General features: G+C 48.2%; 1 protein-coding gene across 2 annotated transcripts in view; it reads right to left on the bottom strand.

Annotated features, from left to right (window-relative positions):
• Positions 1-2,780: 2,780 nt before the first annotated feature.
• SLC6A11 (solute carrier family 6 member 11) overlaps positions 2,781-24,508 on the bottom strand; it is a 135,028-nt gene continuing 113,300 nt past the window's right edge. For both annotated transcript variants that reach the window (XM_019428150.2, XM_019428149.2), the window contains 6 exons: positions 18,416-18,528; positions 15,211-15,348; positions 11,142-11,244; positions 10,186-10,286; positions 9,232-9,402; positions 2,781-5,256 (listed from right to left, as the gene is read on the bottom strand). In XM_019428150.2, coding sequence (XP_019283695.1) covers positions 5,104-5,256; positions 9,232-9,402; positions 10,186-10,286; positions 11,142-11,244; positions 15,211-15,348; positions 18,416-18,528 — 779 coding nt within the window. In that variant the 3' untranslated portion in view covers positions 2,781-5,103. The remainder of the gene's footprint in view (positions 5,257-9,231; positions 9,403-10,185; positions 10,287-11,141; positions 11,245-15,210; positions 15,349-18,415; positions 18,529-24,508) is intronic.

Raw genomic sequence — 24,508 nt, 5'->3', positions numbered from 1 at the left:
CCACTCTCAGTGCCTCTCATTAGCCCCAAACATCCCTTTTTCCATCTCACTGAACCCCAGTGACCTTCTATCATTTCTGAGAAACTATGGAGGCTTCCAGAAGTCTCGTGTCCAAAAGATATTTCAAGGCTCCTAGAGACTTTCTAGCCTTCCCCACCTGGCCTCCATCATCCGTTTCTCCATGGTCTTTAATGATTCTTCAGTGCTGATGGCTGTGATGGCACTCGATGGCTCCCAAAAGTGGTCTGTGGAAAGTGCATGAACCTTGGAGCCAGAATCCCATGGGGCTGTTACAGCAGCCCTGCAACTATCCAGCTCTGGGACCTTGGGCTGCCTACTCTACTTCTCTGAGCCTGTTTCCTCATTGGTAGAAAATGAACACCATGGCAATCCACAAGGGGATTGAGGGCAAGGTGATACATATGAAGGATCCCCGCATGGTTTCAGCACCAAGTGGGTCTTCAGTGCCTTTTGATTCCCTTTCCCATGGTTCCCCACTCTATGGCAAGCCAAGAATTTGTTCGTTGGAGGCCCTGTCCCATGGAGCACCCACTCTGTGCCAGGACTTGCACAGTGCTATCCCAAAGGAGCATGGTGTTACTTAACCCCCTTGCTCTGAGAGAATGAGGAGGGGCCACCCTCACAGCTGGTGAGGTTGTACAAGGAGTTGTAAGAGTATACCAGGGATGGGGAGGACTTTCGTTTCCACCATGTTCCCCCAAAGACAGTACACTACCTCTACTTTGGCTCGGGCTGTTCCCTCATCTCAAATGTTCTTCTCGCTGGTGAAATCTTCACATCCCTCAAGGTGCAGCTCAAGTCCCACATCCTTGGTTAAGAGGTTGGGCACATGGGCTCTATTTAGACCCAACAAGCCTTGGTCCAGCCTAGCTTCTTCATCTTCCAGGAGGTATATCTGGTATCATTTGGGTAGGTGGGGGGGAAAATTTTTTACCATCTCCAGAATTTTAGTTCCTCCATATGAAAATGGGATTAATAACACCTCTTAGATTTGTTGTGATGCTCTGGTGAAGTAATGTAGGAATGACACTTGGAACACAGTAGGTGCTCAGTAAAGAGTTCTTTCCCCATGCTTGGCACTCCCAGAGCACTTGGGCCCTGGCACATTCCACCCTGTAGTTTCTCGAACAGTACATGTGCATCCCCGCCCCCCCCCCCACCCCGTAAAGTGATCTTATTCAAACCTGAGAGGCAGAGAAGGCCAAGAGTTGGCAACAGATGGACTTTGCTCCCTAATGGCTAACAAGCTGCCTGGGTCAATGATCCATTTGATTTTTAACAGTCTGAGACAGTGCAGAGTGTCTCTAGGGGATTCTTAAGCCAGATGTTTCCTCTCTGCATTTCATTTTCTTCACCTTTCTCCCAATGGCTAAGCTGAAGTCCAGAAAAGTGGGCAGACTTGCCCAGGGATGCAGTGCAGAGCTCAAACTAGCTGGAGAAGGCTGGGGATAGGAAGCAAGAACAGCTTCTCCATGTACTTACCTCTGTCCAGGGGAGTGTGGACACCTGTCCTCTTGACCTGAAAGAGCAGAAACATTCAAGGAAAGGGGATTTTCCATTTGTCTTAATATCCCCAGTTCTAGGTCCAGGCAGGAAACATGACGGGTACTCAGTAAAAGCCTGCTGAATACATGACCCAATTTATAAAATCTGCAGCCCTCAGCAGAAAGTATCAGCTCCTCAGTGCCTGATTCCCTCCCCTGCCCCCTTTCCCAAAACCAGAGGAAAATCTCCTAGGTCTGAGTAGACTTTGACTTCACTTCCAAACCTCCTCTGTGCTCTGGTTATTTGCAGTGCCTAACAGAGCTAGGCTGCAGGGTCACATTTGGCCATCAGGGGTCACTAGCACACACTGCAGGCTACAGGGTCTACTGGGTAAAATAATGCCATAGGTTACAATTCTGTAAGCTTAAGTGTCTGCAAATCAGATTTCCTGGGGATGAGGGAGACCCACATTTCTGTGACCCGGTCTCTTTGTGTCTTAAATTCTTTGCACCAACTGCTTGATACACTTTCAGACACGAGGAGGGAATGGTGGCAGATAGGTGACTGTACCAATCCCTGTGGCTCTATGAAATTATTAAGTTCTCAGGGACCCTCTGGCCAGCAGAGATTTTCTGAACCTGGAACTCTGGGAACGCGTTCCTTGTGAGCGGATGCTACTGCCTGAGAGAGGGTGAGAGGCCAAGACAGGTTTGGGTGGATCCTGAGATCAGGGATTTTAAACAGAAGAGCCAACCACACAGGAATGAGCAGACACTGTATATGGATGATCTTACTGTTCTGTGGACTATCCTGGAGCCCAAACCAGGGCTGCATGTTTCAAATTGTCATGTCTTTCCACCCTACCTTGTCTGCCTCAGACATGCAGGTCTGCCAGCATGGAGACAGTAAGGCACAGTGATTCAAGACTGGGTTTTGAGTTCAGACAGACCTGACTTCTCTGTGTCTCAATTTCCCCTATCTGTAAAGTGGGGGATGTAATATGTGGGAGGAGCCTCTGTTATGGGACTATTTTGAAGGAGTAAAGAGACAACTTTTGTAGAGGACCTAGCACAAGGAGATGTTCAATGTATGGCGAGGAAGGAAAGGAAGTGTGGGCTCCTACAACACCCCTGGGTGCTTCTAATATGTAATCCTGAGTTAAAACGGCAACCTCCAAGTATGGAACCAAGGTGGTTTTGCAGGTACATCGTGGAGGTAATACAGTACAGGAAGAGCAACTCAATGAATACCACTCTGCTGGGAACAGCCACATATAGTGTGTTCATTCCTTTAATTTTTAAAAATGAGTAAGCAGACAATCGTGTGCCCTTTGAATACCCAATAAAAACGTTCATTATGTAAAACAGTACAACCTTTTTCATTTTTTAATAATTCTGTAAATATCTCAGAAAGGATGTATTGTTTCTAATGAATATCAAAAAAGTCACCACAATGACATTTCCCCTGCCCCCACATTTCCCTCCCTGCCCCACCCCAAGTTGCCCAAATACTAGTAGGAAATTACAAAAAACAAAGAGCAAAAGCCCTCCCTCCGCCCTGCCCCATGAGTAGTGTTAAGTGAGTGAAATGTTAAGTGCCACAGGTACAATGCAGTGTGTCCCCAGCGAGACCTCAGAGCTGTAGGTGGAGAATTGGTAGCAGCAGCAGGGGGGAGTCTCCTTCCCCGGGACCTGGTGGGAGAAGAAGAGTAGCCGAGGACAGACACAAGCAGAGGCTCAGCACAAGGCCCAATCTTCCTGGGTCCACTTCTGGGGCCACCAGGTCAGACAGCGTAGGGAGAGCCAGGCAGGCCTGGGCAGTGTGTGCAAAAGGGGGCCCAGAACCAGGCGTCCCAACCTGCCTCGGGGGTGGGCATTGGGCATCCCTTCTAGCAAACTTGGGCTTCAGGTGGGGGCTGGCCAGAGCAGAGAAGCTGTCAGTTTGGAAAGTTTTGGGTGAATCAAACAGGTGGGTTCCCTATGGGAAACTCAAGTCTTAGTTTGGAGAAAGCTCCTGTTTCCATCAAATAAAACCAGCAACATACAGGAAAAGGATAAAGAATGCACCTTCCCTGTCCCCAAATAACTCAGAATCCAAGAGAGAGGGTTGATGAAATCCAGTTAAAGAAGAGAGGTCAGGCAGAGGGGTCTGAGGCAGCACTGGCCTCACCCCCCAGCAACCCCAGGCCTGCACAGAGGGAGGGGTGGGAGCCCAGTTCTCCCCTCCAGTATAAGTGCCAAGGCTTCTCAGCCACCTGGTGAGAGAGGCAGGTAGGATGGCTCCCAAAAACAGGGTGGGGAAGAAGCCTCTGTGAGGAGGGTCTGCTGGTGGTAGGAAAGAAGATGGGGAGGACTGAGAGGAAGTAGGACAGGGGGAGAGAGAGGAGGGCAGAGGACAGTAAGAAGGAGAAGAGGTGGCAGGCAGATGGAGAAGGGGTCAGAGGAGAAAACCAGGGTTCAGGCCCTACTATGGCTCCTTCCCCTGGGAGGCTGGTGGAAGGTTCTAGACACAGATCCCTGCTGGGGCAGCGGCAGGACAAACAGCCACAAGGGAATAGCGGCTGCTTCCTGACCCCAAATATTAGCGCCCAGGAGATGCCAGTGAGCCCCATGAGAATGGAGAGGCAGAGATGAGGGGGGAGAGCAGATGGATAGGACAGGAGGAGCCCTTTCATGGGGGCTGAGGACCTGGAAGGACTTCAGAGAATGGAGCCACTCACAGATGCATCAAACTAGAGTTTTAGGGGGAAACACCACATCATTTTCGCAACAAACTTGATTTTAAATAAGCAGGAGGTGCAATGCAGGGATGATAGCTTGGGAGTGAGTCTTCAGAATAATCCAAGATCAAGGTCAGGCCTGCCAGCCAGTGAGGCACACCGAGAGAATCCCCAAGAGATGTGGCAGGGCCAGGAAGGACCTCAGAGATCACCTGATCCAGCCCTCCCCATTTGAGAAGTGGGGAAACTGAGGCCCAGGGAGGTGATGGGAGCGCCCAAGGTCACTCAGAGGGATCAGGGCGGAGGTGGGGTTGGGGGTGGGCTATAACCCAGGAGTCCTGAGTCTGGTGGGACTTTCTCTCCTCTGACATAGCCTTGCTGTCTGCAAACCCACTACTAAGGGATTGGGGATGGCAAGGGCAGGATTTGAAGGCAAAGGCTTCCTGGGGGCATGGAGGACAGGCAGCTCATCAGGGACGAGCGTGGGATGCGGTCTGGTCAGCTAAAAGACTGACGGAGAACAGGCATCACTCCCACCCCACCTGCCCCACAGCCCAAGTATAAAAGTTTGACCATATGATACAACTTCTCCCTACCCCCTAGAAAACATTGGTTAACACCATCCTAGCACAGAAGATTCTGCTAGTCCCTGTACAGTATTATCTCTTTGTAATGTTACTTACATGATAACTGGGGGCAAGGAGGGGAATGGGACTTTCCAGAGTGTACACGGCCACCTTAAAATTAACTTGTTAATAAATCCTGTGCAAAACGAGCAAGCCTCTATCATTAGGTGAAATACATGTTTCAGGTATTCATTTACACACATGGGGTGGGGGGAGGAAAGGAAGGAGAGGCATCCGAGGTGGAGGTGTTGCTCAGAAGTGTGTCTCCTTCTCTGTGATGGCTGCAATGGTCCCATCGCCCTTGAGTTTGGCGTCACAGTCATTAACCGTCACCGTCCGTGGGCCTCCCCCAAGCTTGCCCCGCATTTTCAGATCAGCGCTGGGGATGGTCAACTTCCGGAATTTCTACGTGGAGAGGAGAAGAGCTGTCTGAGAGGGACTGCCGGGGTCCCGGCACATGCCTTGGCCTCTCCCACCTGCATGGGTGGACACCACAGGGCCACAGAGCCATCAGACCAAGATCTGGGCCTTAGCGCTGTCACTTAGAGCTCTGTTCTAATGAACTGATCTTCGTGGGTCTCAGTTTCCTCCTCTGGAAAATGGGGACAATGAGGAGTAAGGAGATGGCTTGTACCAGTGCTTAGCCTTGTACCTGGCCTACTGGGTGTAATCAGGGGCTGACCGCCTCGTCCCTCCCTGTGGTGGAGAAGAGCAGCTGGGCTTTGAATCTCTGCTCAGCCACTCACTAGCTGTGTTGGGGAAGTTATCTAACCTCTATGAGCTGCACTTTCCTGTTCTGTGAAATGGGATAATAGTACTTGCCTCCAAGGGGTGTTGTATGAGGGAGCTAAGGCTCACTCTAGGGCTGTTTACATGATTGCTGGATAAATGGGTATATTTCCCACAAAAGGGATGTGATCACATTGCCACTGTCCAGGGGAACACGTGGTGTGTGCCATGTGCTCCTCTGGCCACGCTTGAAGGTGGGAACATTGTCACAGCCACAGCCCCATTCCACTTGGAAAGTGGCCAGCACTGGGCTGGGCACAGATGGCATGACTCTCATCCTGACTGTACCAGTGAGGGAGCAGAGGACACAGGCAGACTCCTGACACACGTCTGCTGCCACAATGCTGCCTGGAGCCCCACACCTCAGCTTCACATGTACCCCACACATTCCATCAGGAGAAGACACTATACCAGGATTTGGGATGTCCTTGCTGGGCATAAAACCTTTCCCCCAGGGAAGCCGCAAAGACTCGGGAGGCCTGTTTTTTCATGATCAAGGTTCTGTCTTCTCTTGCAGACACTGCCATGCCTAAGAGGCTGAACCTACGTTGTCCAGGTGGGATAAGCAGCCCGATTCCCCCGTGCTGAACGCCTCCTGTGTGCCAGGCACTGCACTAAGCTCTTAACACAGGACAGGGGCAAAGACTACTGGCTCCAGAGCCAGGCGCTTGGGTTTGAATCACAGCTCTGCCACTGAACTGGGGCAAGAAACTTAACCTCTCTGCGTCTCAGTGTCCTCATTTGTCAAAGGGGGAGAACAAGGGCACCTGTCTCCTAGGATTAACATGAGGTCCAGTTTAGTTGAGCTTGTCACAGACTAGCACAGATATCTATCCTCACAGCAGTTCTCAGAGGCGTAAGTACCAGTGACCCCATTATTCCTTCCAGATCCTTCCTGTCAGCTGGTAGAACCTTCAGGGAAGGCCTGGAAACCAGTTCTGCTGTCTTTAACGAACGTTGCTGTCTGTGGAGGCAGGTATGTGAGCTTAGGGACGTGGAAGAAGCTCAGGAAAGTAGCCTCTCCTTCCCCAGCCCTCCCTCGCTCCCTCCCTCCCTCCTTGCCAGGCCTGAGCTGATCTCTGGAGGATTTGTAAGGCGACATAGAGCATTCCTGAATACCAAAGGCCACAGAAGTTTGGACAGGGGCCGGCAGGGACCACGGACATGGTTTGGTTCCAGATCAAAATTCACCAACTGCCCTTGACCTATATTCCCTGCAGGAGCCAAGGAAACTTTCTTTGGGGGCATGAGCAGGTCTGAGAAAGGGGCTTTCCCTCTCGGCTTGCTCCTTCTGGCTGGATATGTGGAGCTTTTTTCTGGAGCTTAGGCCCTTCAGTGGGCAGGCAGGCTGGTTGAAGCCGGCTCTGAGCTGCATTTGGGTGTCTGCACACACAACTACTCCCATTTCCCTTTGGCCTTGTCCTGGAGAGAGAAAGGTCAACCCCTGAGATCCCTGTCATGTGGCACTGGGGCAGAGACAGGGGCTGGCAGTGGAGTGTGGCCAGGCTAGCAGATGAAGGAGGCTGCAAAACTCAGGCAATGGGAGCCCAGACTTCAGAGTTTCTGCTCTGTCACTCTGAGGCTGTGTGCTCTTGGACAAGCTGCTTCACTTCTCTGTGCTTCAGCTTTCTCCTCTGCGAAGCGGGGGCAGGAAGAGCCTCCACCGCAGGGGACTACTATGAGAATTCGATGGTGCAGTGTTTGTAAACAGAACAGCGTCTGGCACGTAGCAGTTCCCTAAATGAGTGAGAAAGTGACTCAAACCATCTGATGTGCCAGCAGGTGGGAAAGGAGAGTAAAGAGCCAGCGGATGCTCTGGAGTACCACGGTGTGTTTGTAACTCTGCCTGCCACCAAGAGACCACATATGGTGTGATGCCGCTGACAGGAAGTGTCCCGAGCAGGCAAATCCACAGAGACAGGAGATGCGTGGTGTCTGGGGTGGGAATGGGGAAAACTGTGAAAGGGCATGAGGGGTCTTCTTAGGGTGGTGGACAGGTTTTAAAGCTGACTCCTGGTGATGATTCTCACACACAGAAAGTTACTACAAAAATCACTGAATGGTACACCTGACATGTGAATTTTAGGATATGTAAAACATACTGTAACAAGATTGTTTTTAAAAAACTTGTTTTCCACCATGGAAAGCATTCTGAAGTTTCCTCAAACAGTTAAAAATAGAACCTACCATATGATCCAGCAATTTCACTTCTGGTATTTATCTGAAGGAAAGGAAAATACTAACTTGAAAAGGTATGTATGCCTCCATGATCGCTGCAGCATTATTTACAGCAGCCAGGACATGGAAACAACCTAACTGTCCATCCGTGGATGAATGTATAAAGAAGATGTGGCATGCATATATATGTATGTATGTGTATGTGTGTATACACACACACACACACACACACACACACACACTGGAATATTACCCAGCCATAGAAAGGGAAATCCTGTTTGTGACAACATGGATGGATGTTGAGGGTATCATGCTAAGTGAGATGAATCAGACGACAAATACCGTATGGCATCACTTATATGTGGAACCTAAAAAAACCCAAAAACTGAAAAACAAACAAAAACCTAACACACAAACAAACAACACCTAACAGAGCTCAAAGATACAGAGAACAGACTGGTGGTTGCCAGAGGTGGGGGTGGGTGGGGAAATGGGTGAAAGGGGTCCACATGTACAAACTTCATGGAGACGTAATAAAGAAGTCATAGAGACATAATGCACAACATGGTGACTATGGTTGATAATACAGTACTATATATTTGAAAGTTGCTAAGATAATAGATCTTAAAAGTTCTCATCACAAGAAAAACATTTGGAACTGCGGGGTGATAGATGTTAACTAGACTTAACTGTGGTGATCACTTCACAATACATACAAATGTTAGACCGTTATGCTGTTACCTAAAACTAATGCTATATGTCAATCATATCTCAATTTAAAAAAATTGGTTTGCTAAGCTTTGGCTGTGTGATGCTCACTTTGGGTTGAATGATTTAACTTCTCCGAGCTTCAGTTTCTCTACCTATTGAATGCAGAAAATGAGGCCAGCACCTGCTTTGCTCTGAGGACTAAAGGAGATACAGCATGTACAGAGTCTGGCACGGTGATGACACGGGATAGGTGTTCCCCCTCCCTTCGCCCCAGGCATGGGGTCCCTCATGAATTAACAGGGAATTAAAGCTACCACTTGGTCAGTCTCTGTTCCAGGTCCTGGTCTGAGTGCTTTTCCCTGTATGAACTCACCAAGTCCTTACAAAATCCTCTGTAAGTCAGGAACTGCTGTTGTCCCCATTTTACAGATGAGGAAACTCAGAGAACCTGGCCCAACCTCAAGGCCTCATATAGATGACCTGATATAACGGAAACAATGAACACCTGCCAGGGAGGGGCTGGCAGTGGCTTCCCTGAGAGACACACGAGGGCTCATTCTTAACACACTCCCTGCTCAGGTAAGACCCATGGACTTGCTCCTGCTCTTTGGCCCACCTGAGGCAGAGCCAGTCCCCGCATGTGCCTCAGCACCCCCTCAGAGCTGCCCTTGCCAGCCGGCCTCCTGCCCGGGGCTGTCTCACCTCAGGCAGTGTCCCTTCTGTCTTCCACACCTTGATGAAGACCCAGAGTGGGATGCACAGCATGGACGAGAGTGCCATGAGCCAGCCAATTCCGTAGCCCCAGGTGGGGTAGGTATACATGTTGTTGTACTTGAGAGGCTTGTACTTGACCAGAAAGAAGATGAAGATGCCCTGTGGAGAGACAGGAGAGGTCCCTGGGGGCCCGGCTGCAGGCCTATGTGACGGTCTTGGACAGGGGAGGCGCTGCACAGGATCGCCAGCACTGCGGGCACAGGGAAGGGACGCCCACAGGGCCCAGCGTCTCCTCGGGGCTCGGAGCTCCTTCCCCCCCACCCCAGGAGCCCCATCCACCGCCTCTGCCCAATCAGGGATTTTCATTTTTCCCTAGCTACTTCTTGGCGTTGCTTTCAAAGTTGCCTTTCAAAACCATGATGGTTTGTGAAGATGCTCTGAGATGCTTCACATGCCAAGCACCTGGTAAAGAGCAGCGAGGCTGCAGTTTTTATCAAACATCCATTCACAAAGTCCCCTCCAGGGTCTGGCCTGAGGGGCAGAGCATGAGCTCCAACTTTACCCTCAATTCTGTGGCTTTCTCAGTTAACTGCAAAGCTAAACATTGTCCGTGGTGCAATCCTTGGGCCCCACGGAGACAGGCCCCGGAAACTTAGCTTGTGGGTATAGAATCCAAGGCTTCGAGAAGGGAGAAGACTTGCTTGTGGTCACCCAGCAAGCTGGTGGCAGAGCTGGGATCCCAGGGAGGCCCCTCCCTGGCCGAGCCCAGAAACTGACCCCATGACTCCAACTTAGAAAGCTGTCGGGTGCCGTGGACTCTGAATTCACAGAGGGTCACCCAGGGGGCCATCACCTCCTCAGTTTCAGCCTCGGCCAGGCTTGTGGCGCTAGAGTGGAAAAGCGGGTGGGTGGGCTGGAGGCAGCTTCTGGCAGGGCCCTTACCGCACAGATCCCGGGGGTCACAACCTTCCAGCACCATTTAATGAGCGACAGTGGCCGGTAGCCAATCATGTCTTCGATGTTATCGTAGAAGCGATTGCTTCCTGTCCAGGATAAAGCAGACAGCCACACACACATCCCAGAGAATTTTTGTACAAGACTCAGACAGAAGGCTAGAAGTGTTTGCTTTTCCCAGCCCGAGACAGACAAATGATGGCAGGGACCTTATTTACCACTGAACAGCTACCAAGATGTTATGTATGTGAGGTTTCAGAATATACTGCAGTAGGAGGAATTCTGGTCTGATATTGGGAACACCACTGACCTTGGGCAGTGAGGCCCAGGAAACAGTAAAGAGGAAACATTTCTGGGAGCAAAGTAGAAGGTGGTCCCTTTGAGAGGCAGACCCTGGGCCTGGCTGACATGCGTGGGGGCAGGGGCAGGGCTCTGAAGGTGACTGCTTGGCTGGACTGTTAATGAGTAGGGCAGCCCACAGGGGGCCCTGTTCCCAAGCTATGCTCCCAGTGGGGGTGTCCATCACCAATGAGTCCAGATCCTCATCCACTCATAGGATATAGGAGGAAACAGGAGGACCACAAGGCAGCTGCTGACTGAGGGCCAGGCACTGTGCTTGTTGTTTTGCCCACACTATCTCCTACTTGTAGACATGGTGAGGGCTACTCCATTTTACAGATGGGAAAATTGAGGCTCAGGGGCAGAGAAGCACAGGGCCAAGGTCACAGTGCCTGAGTCTGGAACCCCTCCCTGTGCTGCAGGGGTGTGAGAGTAAGAAACTCTCTCGCCAAGTATGAAAGGCTGAGCCCCTGAGGAAAGGAAGAAGAGGTGGACACAGATGGAGACAAGCCACGGAGAACCTGAGCCCTCCCGGGCCCCAGGCGTCCATATGCTGGGCACCACGGCAGGCTGCTGGGGTGTGGGTGGGCCCAGCCTCTACTCACCATACACCCAGCCGATGCAGATACACTCAAAGATGGCCACAAAGAGAAGGCACATCCCGCTGGCAGCATAGGAGTCGAAGAGCTGGAAGATGTACATGCCACCCTGCAGAGCAGGAGGACAGATACATGGACAGAGGGACGCAAACACACATGGGAGAGCAGGGTTGGCCAGCTGGCCTCGGAAAGGTCTCTGCTCTGCCCTGGGGCTACCATCGGCCAGGAGTCACTTCCACCAGGGCAGACTGCTTCTCCTTATCTTCCCCAAACGATATCCCTTCTGCACCTGGGCACCCCATAAGATTCCACCCTCTGGGGGTGCTCAGATTGCAATCGTTTGTCTTGTCTCTGTTCCCCACATGCCAAAGACAACATGGAAAACCAGAGGTGGCCTCAGCCCCTCTCCCTGATGGCTCTAACAGCCTCCCCACAGGTCTCCCTCTCTCTAGACCTTGGGCACATCAGCTTTCACCAGGACCTTTATAACACGCAAATCCAACCATGTGCCTCCACAGCTTAACGTTACCCCTTGGCTTCAGGCAGCCTGACAGTCACAGCTGCCCTCTCACTCGGCCTTGTCTGCCTTCCTACCAGCCGACTTCAACGCGCTTCCCCCCGACAGACCAAGGGATCATCCTGCCTCTGTGCTGTTCCTTTTGCTTGGTAAGTTCTTTCAAAGCTCAGCTCAAATGTCACCTCATCTAGGAAGCCCTCCCTGAAAGCCTCTGTAGCACATTTTCTGGATTCACAGTTTTTAAATCAAGTTTTCCCATAAGCTGCTCTATTAGCTCTGGGCCTCTGCTGGGGAGGCCCCCACACCAGTTTTGTCTCCTGCCAGCGCAGGGCCTGGCTCGAAGTAGATCCCCGATAGTTGCAAGTTGAATTGTGTGGAGTGAGAGCCCCGTGGGGGAGGGACTCTGAATGGCTTGTCCACAGCTGTGTCCATTTCTGGTCAAGGCCTTGGCACAGACTAGGTGTGTAATCTTTGTGGAATGCAGGATTGGCGTGGGCCAGCTCTGTGGTATATACATCTGTGATGATGGACTTCAGGGAAAGGCCTGGGAGGTATAAGCTCAGGTGGCCAAGGTGATCCGGGAAGGTTCCTAAATAGGAGGGATGGCATCTGGGCTGGGGGAGGCGGGGAGGCCAGCTACAGGTGTGGGAAGGGTTGGGATCCTTACAGAAAATCTTTATAATACGTGACTGCCCTTAGGGGAACACAACCAACAGCAGGAGAAATAAAAGTCGAAAAGGGAAGGAGGGTCTGGTTGGGGGAGGCACTGTGAATGCCAGGACAGGAGGGTAAGAGGCCAGGACAAAGCCTGGACAGCCTCCTGTGTGTCTGCCACAGGGATGTAATTGGAATTAAGCTTCTGGTCTGTGCTCCCACAGCCCCCAGGGCCTCCTCCTACCCTGTGAGACCACACACAGGCTGGGACTATTTCCTCACATCTCTTCAGCTGCATCAGGGGCAACATCTCAGTGCCTACAGGGCCAGACAGGTAACACAAGGGAGAGACGTTGGCCCAGTTGGCAGGAAGTGGTGGGGACTGGTGCTATTTGGCCACACACAAGTCTGGTTGAGTCGCTGGGGGAGGCAGGTCTGAGTGCGGCCACATATGCAGATTTTCTACAAGATGCCAGAAATCCAGGCTTTCCTGAGAAATCTTTCTCTCCTGAATAGTTGGCAACCTCTTCATGTTCTTAAAAACACATTGGGGGTGAAACAAAGGGGATCTCTGGGCCGTATCTGGTCTGGGGCCTACCATCGGTGCCGGATGTGGTGGATATTCAGGTCTGTGAGAGTAAGGAGCCAGCTGGAGGCTCCTCTGCGACCAGCAGTGGGTGTGGCTTTCTGAGTTAAAAGCAGAGACCACGCTCCCAAGGGCTCTCCTGAGCGTCTTCTTCCATGAACACCATACATGCATATGCAGCGCTCTCCAAGCACCAGGCTCTGAGTGAACTGCGTGCCGGGTCTCAGTCTGGTTGGTCCTTGCAGCGTGTGCAATTAATTACGAGGCAGGCACGACTGCTGTCCTCGGTGTTCATGGGGGAAACCAAGGCACAGAGTCATCCGGCTTTAGCCAGTCACTGGGCTGAGGACTCAACCTAGGCCGACTGCCGCACAGCCTGTGCTCTTAACCCTCCACCACACTGCCTTCATGGAAGACAAGAAATCTGTGGCCTATTTCTTCCCCAGAGCCGAACTTTAAATGTGTATACTTAAGGGAGAGGATCTCGCCGGCAATTACTGTGGAGGCTGGGGCGGACACGGCCCATTTGGCCATCTGAACTTCCTGCTGCGCTCACTCACGGATCTTCCTGCATGGAGGCAGAAGGTCGGCATGTGAAGCCCACGCGTCTGCTGATGAATGGTCAGCACCTCCCTGGGGGCTAGGAGGCACCCCTGGGCAGATCCACGCCCTCAGGTTGAAGGGTGGGCAAGCAGGCTCTGGGAGGCCCGGGGCCCCCAGCACGGGAGGTCCAGCAGGGTCCTCTGCCCGCCTGCTCCAGGCCAGTGACATCCACGCCCACAGCCCGGCTTATCTTCTTGCAGCCCATTCCCCACCAGCCCCCTTTAACTCATCACGTTAACCCCCCAATTTGTATGTAGGTGACAAAAGACTCTACTTTGTGTAATGAATCAGCACTTAATGAAGCCCTGCTCACTGCAGGGCTGGTTTCCCCAGTGGGAAGAGGAGAGATAGAATGCCACACCATTCATTTGCACAAAGCTGATTATCACTTCCATTAATGTGACAATGACTAGGAACACTAATAACACCAGCCACCACGCCCTGAGTGCCTGCCCCCTATGAGACCCCAAGGGAAGAGAGCCCACCGGCCCGGCAAGGCCAGCTCCTGTTTTCAAGGACCTCAGAGCCTGGTAGGGGAGAGACAGGTGCTTGGAGGGGTCATTCTAAGGTGGGAGAAAGGCTGGGCTGAGCCTGGAACAAAGTGCTTGAAGGAAGGAAAGCAGAGGAGGCTTCCAGGAGGCAGCCTCTGAGCTGAGAAGCAGAGGATGCGGAAGATTCCCCAGACTGACCTCAGTATCACCTCAGCCGCTTTGATGGATCTGGAATTCCCTCATCTCTTTCCACGTTTCTTACAAAACCTCTTCTTGTTTCCCAGCAACAGTTTTCTGTGTTTTTTTCTTTTTAAACTAACTAATTTTGTGAGTACGGGGGAAAAGATACCTAATGTCACCACCTCAAGGTACTTGAGAAAGTATTGGACAGGATGGTTGCAGGAGAAACATGGTATTATGAGCCTTTTTTTTTTTTTTTAATGTTTATTTATTTTTGAGATAGAGAGAGAGACAGAGTTGGGGAGGGGCAGAGAAACAGGAGGACAAAGAATCCAAAGCAGGCTCCAGGCTCTGAGCTGTCAGCACAGAGCCCGACATGGGGCTCAAACCCACAAACCGTGAGATCATGACCTGAGTTGAAGTCTAACGTTTAACCGAGGTGCCCCCCCAGGTGCCCCAAGAGAGTCTTAATTTGAGGGGTTAATGGTGAACCCCTCCTCACCCACAGGCCCAGCAGAGGCAAGAAGAGGGATACATAAGGGGTTCTGGGGCTCAGACACACAGTGCCTGAAGGTGCCATACATCCTCATGTGTGTCGTTCTCAGTGATGTCCCAGAAAAGCCTGCTCTGAATGTTAGTCCAAGAGCAGTACCTGGTTGAAGGGTGCATAGCTAACACTGTCCCTTCCACCCAGAAGTTACAGTGAGAGTGGTCCAGGCATCCAGAGGCTCATGACTACAGATAAACCCAGTATCTCCCTTTCCGAGTTTCACTCCTGTCTGGTAGCGACCACGGTGACCTTTAGCTGAGCCTTCACATGCGTAAGACGTTATGCTAGGGGCTCAAGGAGAACTTCGAATGATTTGCACAACAACCCATTACAAAGAGAAGAAACTGAGTCCTAGACCTGTACTAGACCTGCCCAGGGTCATATGGCCAATTCCAGAGCTGGGCTTTGACCTCAGATCTGCCTAAGCCAGAGCCCAGGCACTTAACCGTCACGTTACCGTGTTCACATTGCTTACTTGCGTCCACATGGCTCACCTCCGTTAGCATCACAAGGCCCAGGAAATAGGAGACGACTGATAGAGCCAGGATGAGCAGCTCCCGCCGGTAGCCCCTCCGAAAGACCTTGGGGTACATGTCCACCACAGCGGTCACGAGGCTTTCCACGCACACAAACTGGACGGGGCAGAGAGGATGGTGTCAAGTCCAGGAGAAAGCCGGTTCTCAGTGGCCCTGGCTCTGGACAAGTGCAACACGTCTAACCCCTGGGCTTCTCGCCCGCTGGCCTTACCTTCCTTCCCACACTCACACTGACAGAGGGCCTGAGAATAACAACTATCCCAGCACTTAATAGAACTTCAGCAAGGGCATGGAACAGATGGGGACCCTGAAACTCCGAGAGGGGAAGTAACCTGCCCAAGGTCACTCAGCAAGGAAGCGGCAGAGTCAGGACTTGAACTGGGGTCTCTGACTCCAAAGCTAGTACTCCTTCTCCCCCATATTTCCTATCAGGAGCCTACGTGCTGGGCCCTGTTCTGGGGTCGACTACTTAAGTGAGACGCTGTCTGGGAGGCAAGATAGGCGTCTCTGTACCTATCCTGAGAGTGAGTGCTTTGGTAGTGGCAGGCTCTGGTCAGTGTCTGCAGGCAGAGCTTGATTTCCTCATTCTCTAGGACTGTGACAGTTCCGCTGTCCTTTGCTTCTGCTGGGCAAGCACTCCTCTGATGCATGGAGAGCAATCAGAGGCGAGCCAACACCCAGCTCTTGTGTTTGTGCTGTGGGAGACTCTGGGCCCGGCCAGACCGGGCAGGCTCAAGACAACACAACTTGAGCCCCTGTCTGTATCCCACCATGCTGAGACAGGGCCAGACGCACGGTGTCACTTCTATTCCTACTCAACCATCAACACCCAGCCCAAATATCCCAACACACAGTCACCCTCCTCCCTGGGTTCTTCCAGACCATGGGCAGATCTCCTGCATAAGCCTTTTCCTGACTGCTCCTTCTTGCCCCCAACTTGGGCAGAACAGACCTTTCCTCTCCTCTACCCCAGCCCCCCCCACCTCTGCTTCACCTCATGGGTCCCGTGCTTGCTTATATCTGTCCCCTTACAAGGTGGGACCCTGGATTTTCATCTCTTTCCAGTGCCACAGAGGAAAGGCCTCAGAAAAGGATGATAAATTCATAATAATAATAAATAATGGCAAATGCATGGTACTTATGGTGAGCCAGGCTCTATTCTAAGCATTTAACAGATACTAATTTATTTAATCTTTATGGTACTATTATTATCCCTGTTTCATAAGTGAGGATGTGTAAGCATAGGGGGTAGGCCACCTGCCTGAGGTCACAGAGGTATTCAGTGATACAGCCTAGGTAGGAAGCAGGCAATCTTGTTCTACAGACTGGGCTTTAACCACTATGCTGGACTGCCAAGAGGGAGGGCAGCAAAAAGAGTAAATAATTCTTTTACTGGTCACCATGTTGAGATACCCCCTTCCCTGGGGCCATTTCTTGGCCCCATATCCTTTCTACTTTTCGTTTCTACCCCCTCAGAAAAGGTATTTCCAACTTCACTGTGCAGGGGACTGAAGCACAGAGAGGTGAAGTGACTAGCCCAGAGGAACACAGCTAGTGAAAGTCATGGAGCTGGGACTCACACCCAGCGCTGTTTGACCCCAAAGCCCAGGCTCCTAGCCTCCAGGCTACTCTGTCTCTACAGTAAGGCTGGCTGCACTCATCCTTTCTCCGGGGTCCCCAGGGAAGGAAGGAGATGCAATTCAGGGAAGGCTGTTTATCCAGGACCCAAACTGAAGAGACATCAGAGCATGCGGTAGCTAAGAGGCACAAAAACCTGGGTGCATGTCCCAGCTAGTCACACGGCCTCAGTTTCTTCATCTGCAAAATGGGGATGACACAAGGGCCCTCGGTCCATGTGGTTATTGTGACAAAGAACAGAGGATGTGGTCCCAGCATAGCACAGCACACACGGGGGTGAGCAGATCACCACCTGCCCGCTGGGCCCCCGGGTCTCCCTTGCTAGCACAGTGTCTCAGCCCAAGTGCTGGCTCTGCTCAACACCCCCAGGGACTCACAGAGCTGAGGCCCCCGTCCCCCACCTCCCACTGCAGGACAGTCACTGTCACGCACAAGCTGCCAATCCCTCTCGAGGCCTCGGCCCTCAACAATAGAAGGGAAGATTATCAGCAGGAACACCTGGTGCTTCAGCAGCTCAGCTTTGCAGTTTCTGAGAAATCATCCGGGGGGGGGGAGGGGGGGATCGGACTTGGCCGGGTTGACAGACACACCGGCCATGAGGTCTGGGTGCTAAGTGACTTGCACAAGGTCATGGGTGGGGCATAGCACCTTGCCGTAGAGGCTGACAGCACAGCCTCCAGCCTTGGGTAGAAGATGTTCACTGGGGCTCACAGGAAAGCCCGCTGTGCTGGAACAGCAGGCAAAAGGGTGGATTTCGTCGAGTGGAGAGTGACTGGAGGCCATGGGGGTCTGGCTGGAAAGCCGAGGAGAGGACTAGAGGAGGGCTGGGAGTGCAGGCTGGGGTGAGTTTTACAGGGTGAGATTAAATGCATGCCTTCATGAGGAGAAAACGGAAAACGTCCACAGATAAATTGCTAGTTCTAACTATACACCCTTCACTGAGGAAGGCAGGCTGCCAAGTGCAGGGTGGGTGGGGGGAGCCCTATTAGCAACAATGAGAAGAGAGCAGACGGGTGGGATGTGGGGTGAGTGGGAGCTGGTGGTGGTACTGAGGACCCTTGTGGCATCCTGGAATGCCTTGGGGGGCCGTAACACCGAGAAGAAGGAAGGAAGAAGGTACTTTTCTGTGTTCCTGTGTCCCCCATGATTTGACTGGGACAGAGCCCTCAGATATGCCATTAACTATAAGCCTCTGAGAATTTCTTCCCGCTTGCTAAGTGGTGCTACTAGGCAGAAATATTTTCACCAAATGGAAGTATTTAACAATTAAAAAAAATTTTTTTATTGGGAGTTGGGAATTCTGGGTAAGGGAAAGTATGTTTGGGAAGACGTGGAGGGACCCATACAGGTGCATCTGGGGGTGACCGAGGAGACCGCCTGGAAGGGGGTGCTGAGAGGAGACCACATGGGGACAGCAAGCAGGGCCCTGACAAGCAGTACCCAGAGGTGGCAATCAGGCCCCTGAGCTGCTCCCAAGTGCAGTGTCTGGCCTCCCTGCCCTCCCAGCCTGGGTTCTCCCCCTTACCTGGCTGTCCAGGCCCAAGAATATCAGCATCATGAAGAACAAGGCAGCCCACAGTGGGGAGAGAGGCATCATGGTGACAGCCTTGGGGTAAGCAATAAAGGCCAGGCCGGGGCCTAGAGAGGAAGGAGAGAGAGAAAGGTGCTGGGTGGAGCTTGGTCCCTCATTCAGTTGTTATTTGAATCCATCATATATTGAGTGCCCCCTTTGTGCTGGGTACTATGCCTCATTCTCCCTCAAATCAGGTAAATTTCCCAGCCACCCTCCTAAGCTGTTGGTACTATTTTGATGCCCATTGCAGGGATGAGCAAGCTGAGGCATAAAAAGGTACGCAAGGGTCAGCAGGGGTCAGGATTCAAACCAGGTTGGTCTGACACACAGACTTTCCCCTGCATAGACCTGTCTCTACTGTTCTCACTGGGGCAGACGTGGGGATGGTGGCTTATTAAAATGCGGGTTCTCAGGCCCACCTCACAGATTCTAATTGGGTCAGTCTAGGGTGGGGCAAGGACCAGGCACCAGGTGATTCCAAATGGGTAGCAGGAATAGCTTACCCCAGGCTGCCCCTTCCTTTGCTTCTTCCCTTCATTTCCTGTGTCTATACTCACTTATTTTGGCTGCTCCAAATAAAGAGCTTGGTTAGCACGTCCTGAGGATGAACTTTATTAATATCGAGGGAGAGATACCTGATATTCTAGCCCTGTAGCACAGTGGTCAAGGGCACAGGTTCTACAGGCAGACGGCCTGGGTTCAAATGCTTATTCTTTATTGTGATCTGTATCTGTCTCCTCAGCTGAAAAATGGGGATGATAAAGTCCTACCTAACGAAATGGTTTTGAAAATTCAATAAGATGATGCAGAATATGGAAAGCACTTAAAATACTCAGTAAACATTAACTGATTATTATATTTGTTCTTAAAAGCAACATTATTAAAGTCTAACTTACCTATAATAAGCACTCATTTTAATTGTACAACTTCAGTGAGTTGTGAAGTGTATATACCCAGATACCTGCATTCAAGATGGGGAACATTTCTATTGCCCCATTGGGCCCCTCTGTGGTCTCTCTATCCCCATTCTCTGTCTTAGCTCCAGGCAACCATTGATCTGATTTTTTTTCCACCTTATATTAGCTTTGCCCATCCTATTTAGGAGTGGAATTGCTGGGTCATATGGTAACATATCTTTAACTTTCTAAGAAATGCCAAACAGATTTCCAAAGTAGCTGTCATTTTATATTTCTACCAGTAATATTGGAGGGTTCCAGTGGCTCCACAACCTTAGCAACACCTGATGTTATCAGATGTGGAGTATCTTCACGTAGCTTTGTTGTCTGCTCAAACGCCTTCTTTTGTGAAGTCCTTGTTGATTTTGCCCATTTTTTTTTACTGGGTTGTCTCCCTTTTCTTGAGTTGTGAGAATTCCTGATATATTTGGGATATAAATCCCTTATCAGAGAAGGATGATTAGTATTTCCTCCTACTCTGTGGCTTGCCTTGTCATTTTCTTAATGGTATCTTGTGAAGAACAGAAGTTTTAAAATTTCCACTTGTTTGTTGCTAGCATATTAAAAATACAATAGGTTTTTGTTTATTGTCCTTTTATCCCATGGCAATACTAAGTTCACTTATTAATTTTTGTGTGTGACTTTCTTACAATTTTCTATGTGGTCAATCATGCTGTTTATGAGTAAATACAATTTTGATCCTTCCTTTCCAATCTTAATTATTTTTATTTATTTTTCTTGCTTTATTGCACTGTCTAGAAATTCTAGTACCATATGGCATAAAAGCAGAAACAGCATACAGCCTTGCTTTATTTCTGATTTTAGGGGCAAGCATTCAATATTTAATGGCTAGGAAATTAACATTTGTGGAATAACCACAGACCTTTTTTTTTAATCTACCAGTTTTTCTCATGTCCTTTTTTTCCTATTCTAGTATCTAATTCAGGATTCCACACCATACTTCATGATTGTATTTCTTTACTCTCCTCCAAATTTGCAATAGTTTCCCAATCTTCTCTTTCATGACCTTGACATTTCAACGAGTACTGGTTATTCTTTTGTGGAATGTTCCTCTGTATGAGTTTGTCTGATGTTTTCTCATTATTAAACAGAGGTTATACAATTTTTTTAAGGTTATGCATTTTTTTTTTTTTTTTTGGCAAGAACATCACAGAAGTGATGCTGTGTTCTTCTCAGTGCATCAGGTTAAAGGGGCACATGATATCTGTAAACTTTAGTACTGGTAATGTTTACCCTGATTACTTGGTTAGGTTGGTGAATGCCAGTTTTCTCCAGTGTAAAGTTACTGTGTTTCCCTTTATAACTGATAAATATCTTGGTGAGGATACTTTGAGATTATGAAACTATCCTGTTTCAAGTAGAACTTTTACCCACTGATTTTAGTATCTCCATTGGTAGATCTTGCAACAATAACTCCTTTGGGGTTTGCCTAGTGGGTTTCTTTTCTTCATTTCTTCTACATTTATCAATTAGAATTCTTCTGTAAGAAAGAGTGTTCCTTCACACTCATTTATTCAATTTTTATTTATTTCAATGTGGACTCCCGGGTATTCAGTTTATTCTACAGATTACAATCCAATACTATTATTATTAGTTTCTTCAGTTTGGTTCCTGTGTCCCTATGACATGCCTCCGTCCTTTTTCTGAGTACTTCCTTACTTTCTGGCACTACTAAATGTTTCAGCTTATCATGTCTTGCTCCAGCACTAGAATCAACTGTTTCTCCAAAAAGCCTGAGTTCCTTTAATTGAAAAATGGTGTTCAGAAATCAAGATCTGGCTTCTGGGTATGTTCGTTGCTACTGGAATATCATTTCTTGCAGGCCCTCTCAGCACACAAAGCTAGGAGACATATGTATGTCTATCTACACATACACACACACACATATGTTTCTATATCTAACTGCATATATTTTAAACCCACGAGTCCATCCTGATACCTCCAATTCTAATACAGATCACTATAGCTTCTCCATATTCTTTATGTGTAACTTCTTCCTCAGTGAAAATTCTGTCTCTAATGATCCCTATTGACTTGTTTGTTCAGTCCCCACATACACGTACAATAGTTACAGAATTGCAAACCCGCACTCCTGTACTAACAAGAGAACAGTACAGTGATTTTTGTTTTTAGCCTTATAGTGTCCAGTCAAAATACTGTGTCCAGAAATTTACTTAGATTTGGTCTTTTCTTACCCATTCTCTTCAGTATGGTTACATTTTTTTTTATTTGTAATGCAGTTAGGTTCATTTTTTACTGTTTGTATTCCATTTTAATTCCACTCAAAAAAAGGAACTGTTTATTTTGGGTGCTATGTGAAACGTTACTGTTACTGTGGTTCTCTAAGAGTCAGAACTAATAGAAATATACTAAGAAGTATTTTTTCCTTTTCATCTTTACTTAATTCCACCCTTCTTTCTATTCCTTGTCCACTCATGCCCTATAGGTAACCATTCTCTTCATTTTTTAGTTTATCCTTTCCATATTTCTTTTGCACAAATGAGCAGACATACTTTCTTACATCTCCTTCTTTCTTATACAATGGGTAGGTATATTTGCTTTTTAAACTTACACACACATTTATCCTTTAAAAAATACTCATAAATTTCCATTTACTTGATTATTTTTATATTGTGAATGACTATTGTATTTTTTCAAAGACTTTTTTAGTATATATGAAGATAATTTTATAATTTATTTCATTTGGGCTATTAATAGGATGTATGATATTACTGGATTTCCTAGCATTACACCAATCTTGCATTATTCCTGGAGTAAATCCTACTTGGATTACCTTCTTTTTAAAAATTTTTTTAATTATTATTTTTGAGAGAAAGAAAGACAGAGAGCGAACAAGCAGGGAAGGGGCAGAGAGAGAGGGAGCCACAGAATCGGAAGCAGGCTCCAGGCTCTGAGCTCTTAGGACAGAGCCCGATGCAGGGCTCGACCTCACAAACTGCGAGATCATGATCTGAGCTGTAGTCGGCTACCCAACCGACTGAGCCACCCAGGCGCCCCCGCTTTATTTATTTTTTTTTACATTTTTTTGTTGTTTAGGTATATTACCTTTTTAAATGTGATTTTGGATTCTAATGGTTTGTATTTGGATTTGCTAATATTGTATTTACTATTTTTACATCACTATGCATGAGTGATATTTTGTTTGTTTGCATTGTCTATTTGGTGTAGGTATCAATGTTACTCATGCTTCATATAAATGTTCCTTTTCTTTCCCTCTGGAATAATTTATAGAGCACTGGGATTATCTGGTGCTTGAAGTTTTTGTTGTTGTTGTGTTTATTTATTTATTTAGAGACAGAGAGGGAGGGGGGAATGTGAGTGGGGGAGGGGAAGAAAGGAAGGGAGAGAGAGAGAACTCCAAGCAGTCCCTGCACTGTCAGCACAGAGACTTACATGGGGCTTGATCTCATGAACTGTGAGATCATGACCTGAACCAAAATCAACAGTCGGACACTTAACCAACTGAGCCAACCAGGTGCCCTGGATACTTGAAGGTTTGATAGAATTATCTGAGAAGCCATCTGGGCCTAGTGTTGCTTTTTGTTTTGTTTTGTTTTGTTGGTAGGGTAGTTACTCAATAACTTTTTTCCTTCTATGGAAATTGGCTTAGGTTTTCTAAATCAAATGTGGTCAATTGTGGCAATCTGTTTTTTCCCAGGAAAATATTCATTTTATCTAATTTTTCAAATTTATGTGTTGAGAAGACTACAAAGCAGGCTCTTGTGATTTTTTTTTTAATTTTTAAATTTTATTTAAATCCAAGTTAGTTAACATATAGTGTAATAAAGATTTCAGGAGTAGAATTTAGTGATTCATCACTTACACATAGGGCTCATCCCAACAAGTGCCTTCCTTAATGTCCATCACCCATTTAGCCCATCCCTCCCCCCCACCTCTCCTCCAGCAACTCAGATGTGTTCTCTGTATTGAAGAGTCCCCTTATGGTTTACCTCCCTCTCTCTTTTTACCTTCTTTTTCCTTCCTTTCCCCTATGTTCATCTGTTTTGCTTCTTAAATTCCACCAATGAGTGAAATCATATATTTATCTTTCTCTGACTTATTCTGCTTACCATATAAATGTCTTCCACTTCAATGGTTATTTCCCCTTTATCATTTCTTATTTCACTCTTGGTAAGTTCTTTTATTCTTGGCCGTTTGGTAACTTGTATATTTTTAAAAACCCAGAATTTTAATTAGATCTACTGTTTGTAATTATCTACCTATAATTATTTCACTCCTTCCTGCTTTTATTTTTATTATTTCCTTTCCTGTGCTTTCTTTTAGTTCACTTTGCTGTTGTTCTTCTTAATGTAATTAATTTTCATTTTTTCACTTTTATCAATGTGTTTTTAGTATAGTTTTCTCTTATTATCAGTTTATTTCTATCTGTGTCTCCTTGTACCTCCTGCAGTTTTGCTTCATAAAGGTTATTGCTGTATTATTTGGTGCATATATTTTTATGTTGCTGTATCTTTATTATGAATTATAGTTTTTACCATTTAAAAAATGTCCTTTGTAATGCTTAGTGCTTTGGGGCTTGAATTCTACTTTCCCTGATATTGCTGTCATTGTCTATTCCCTTATTTTTAGCTTTTATGAATCACTTTGTTTTAGGTGTATCTCTTATATACAGCATGTATATATCTCTTATATACAGCATATATATAGGTCATGTTTTGTGAGCCAAATTGAAAATCTTTTTCTTTTCTTTTTTAATGTTTATTTTTTTTTTGAGAGAGAAAGAGAGAGAGAGAGAGAGAAGGGAGGGGCAGAAAAAGAGGGAGATACACAGAATCCAAAGCAGGCTCCAGGCTCTAAGCTGTCAGCACAGAGCCCAAAATGGGGCTTGAACCCACAAGCTGTGATAGCATGACCTGAGCCAAAGTCAGACGCCTAACTGACTGAGCCACCCAGGTGCCCTGAAAGTCTTTTTCTTTTAATGAATGGATGAATTAAGGCTACTCACATTTATTGATATGATCAGTCTTAATTTTGACAAAATACTTGGTGGTTATGTGTATTTTTAAATATTTGTTATGTTTCTCTA

This window comes from Panthera pardus, unplaced genomic scaffold (assembly GCF_024362965.1).
Source record: "Panthera pardus isolate Hobbes unplaced genomic scaffold, ASM2436296v1 HiC_scaffold_8, whole genome shotgun sequence".
NCBI lineage: Eukaryota > Metazoa > Chordata > Mammalia > Carnivora > Felidae > Panthera > Panthera pardus.
The sequence above is the reverse complement of the archived record's forward strand: the minus strand, read 5'-3'. Positions and strand labels throughout refer to the sequence as shown.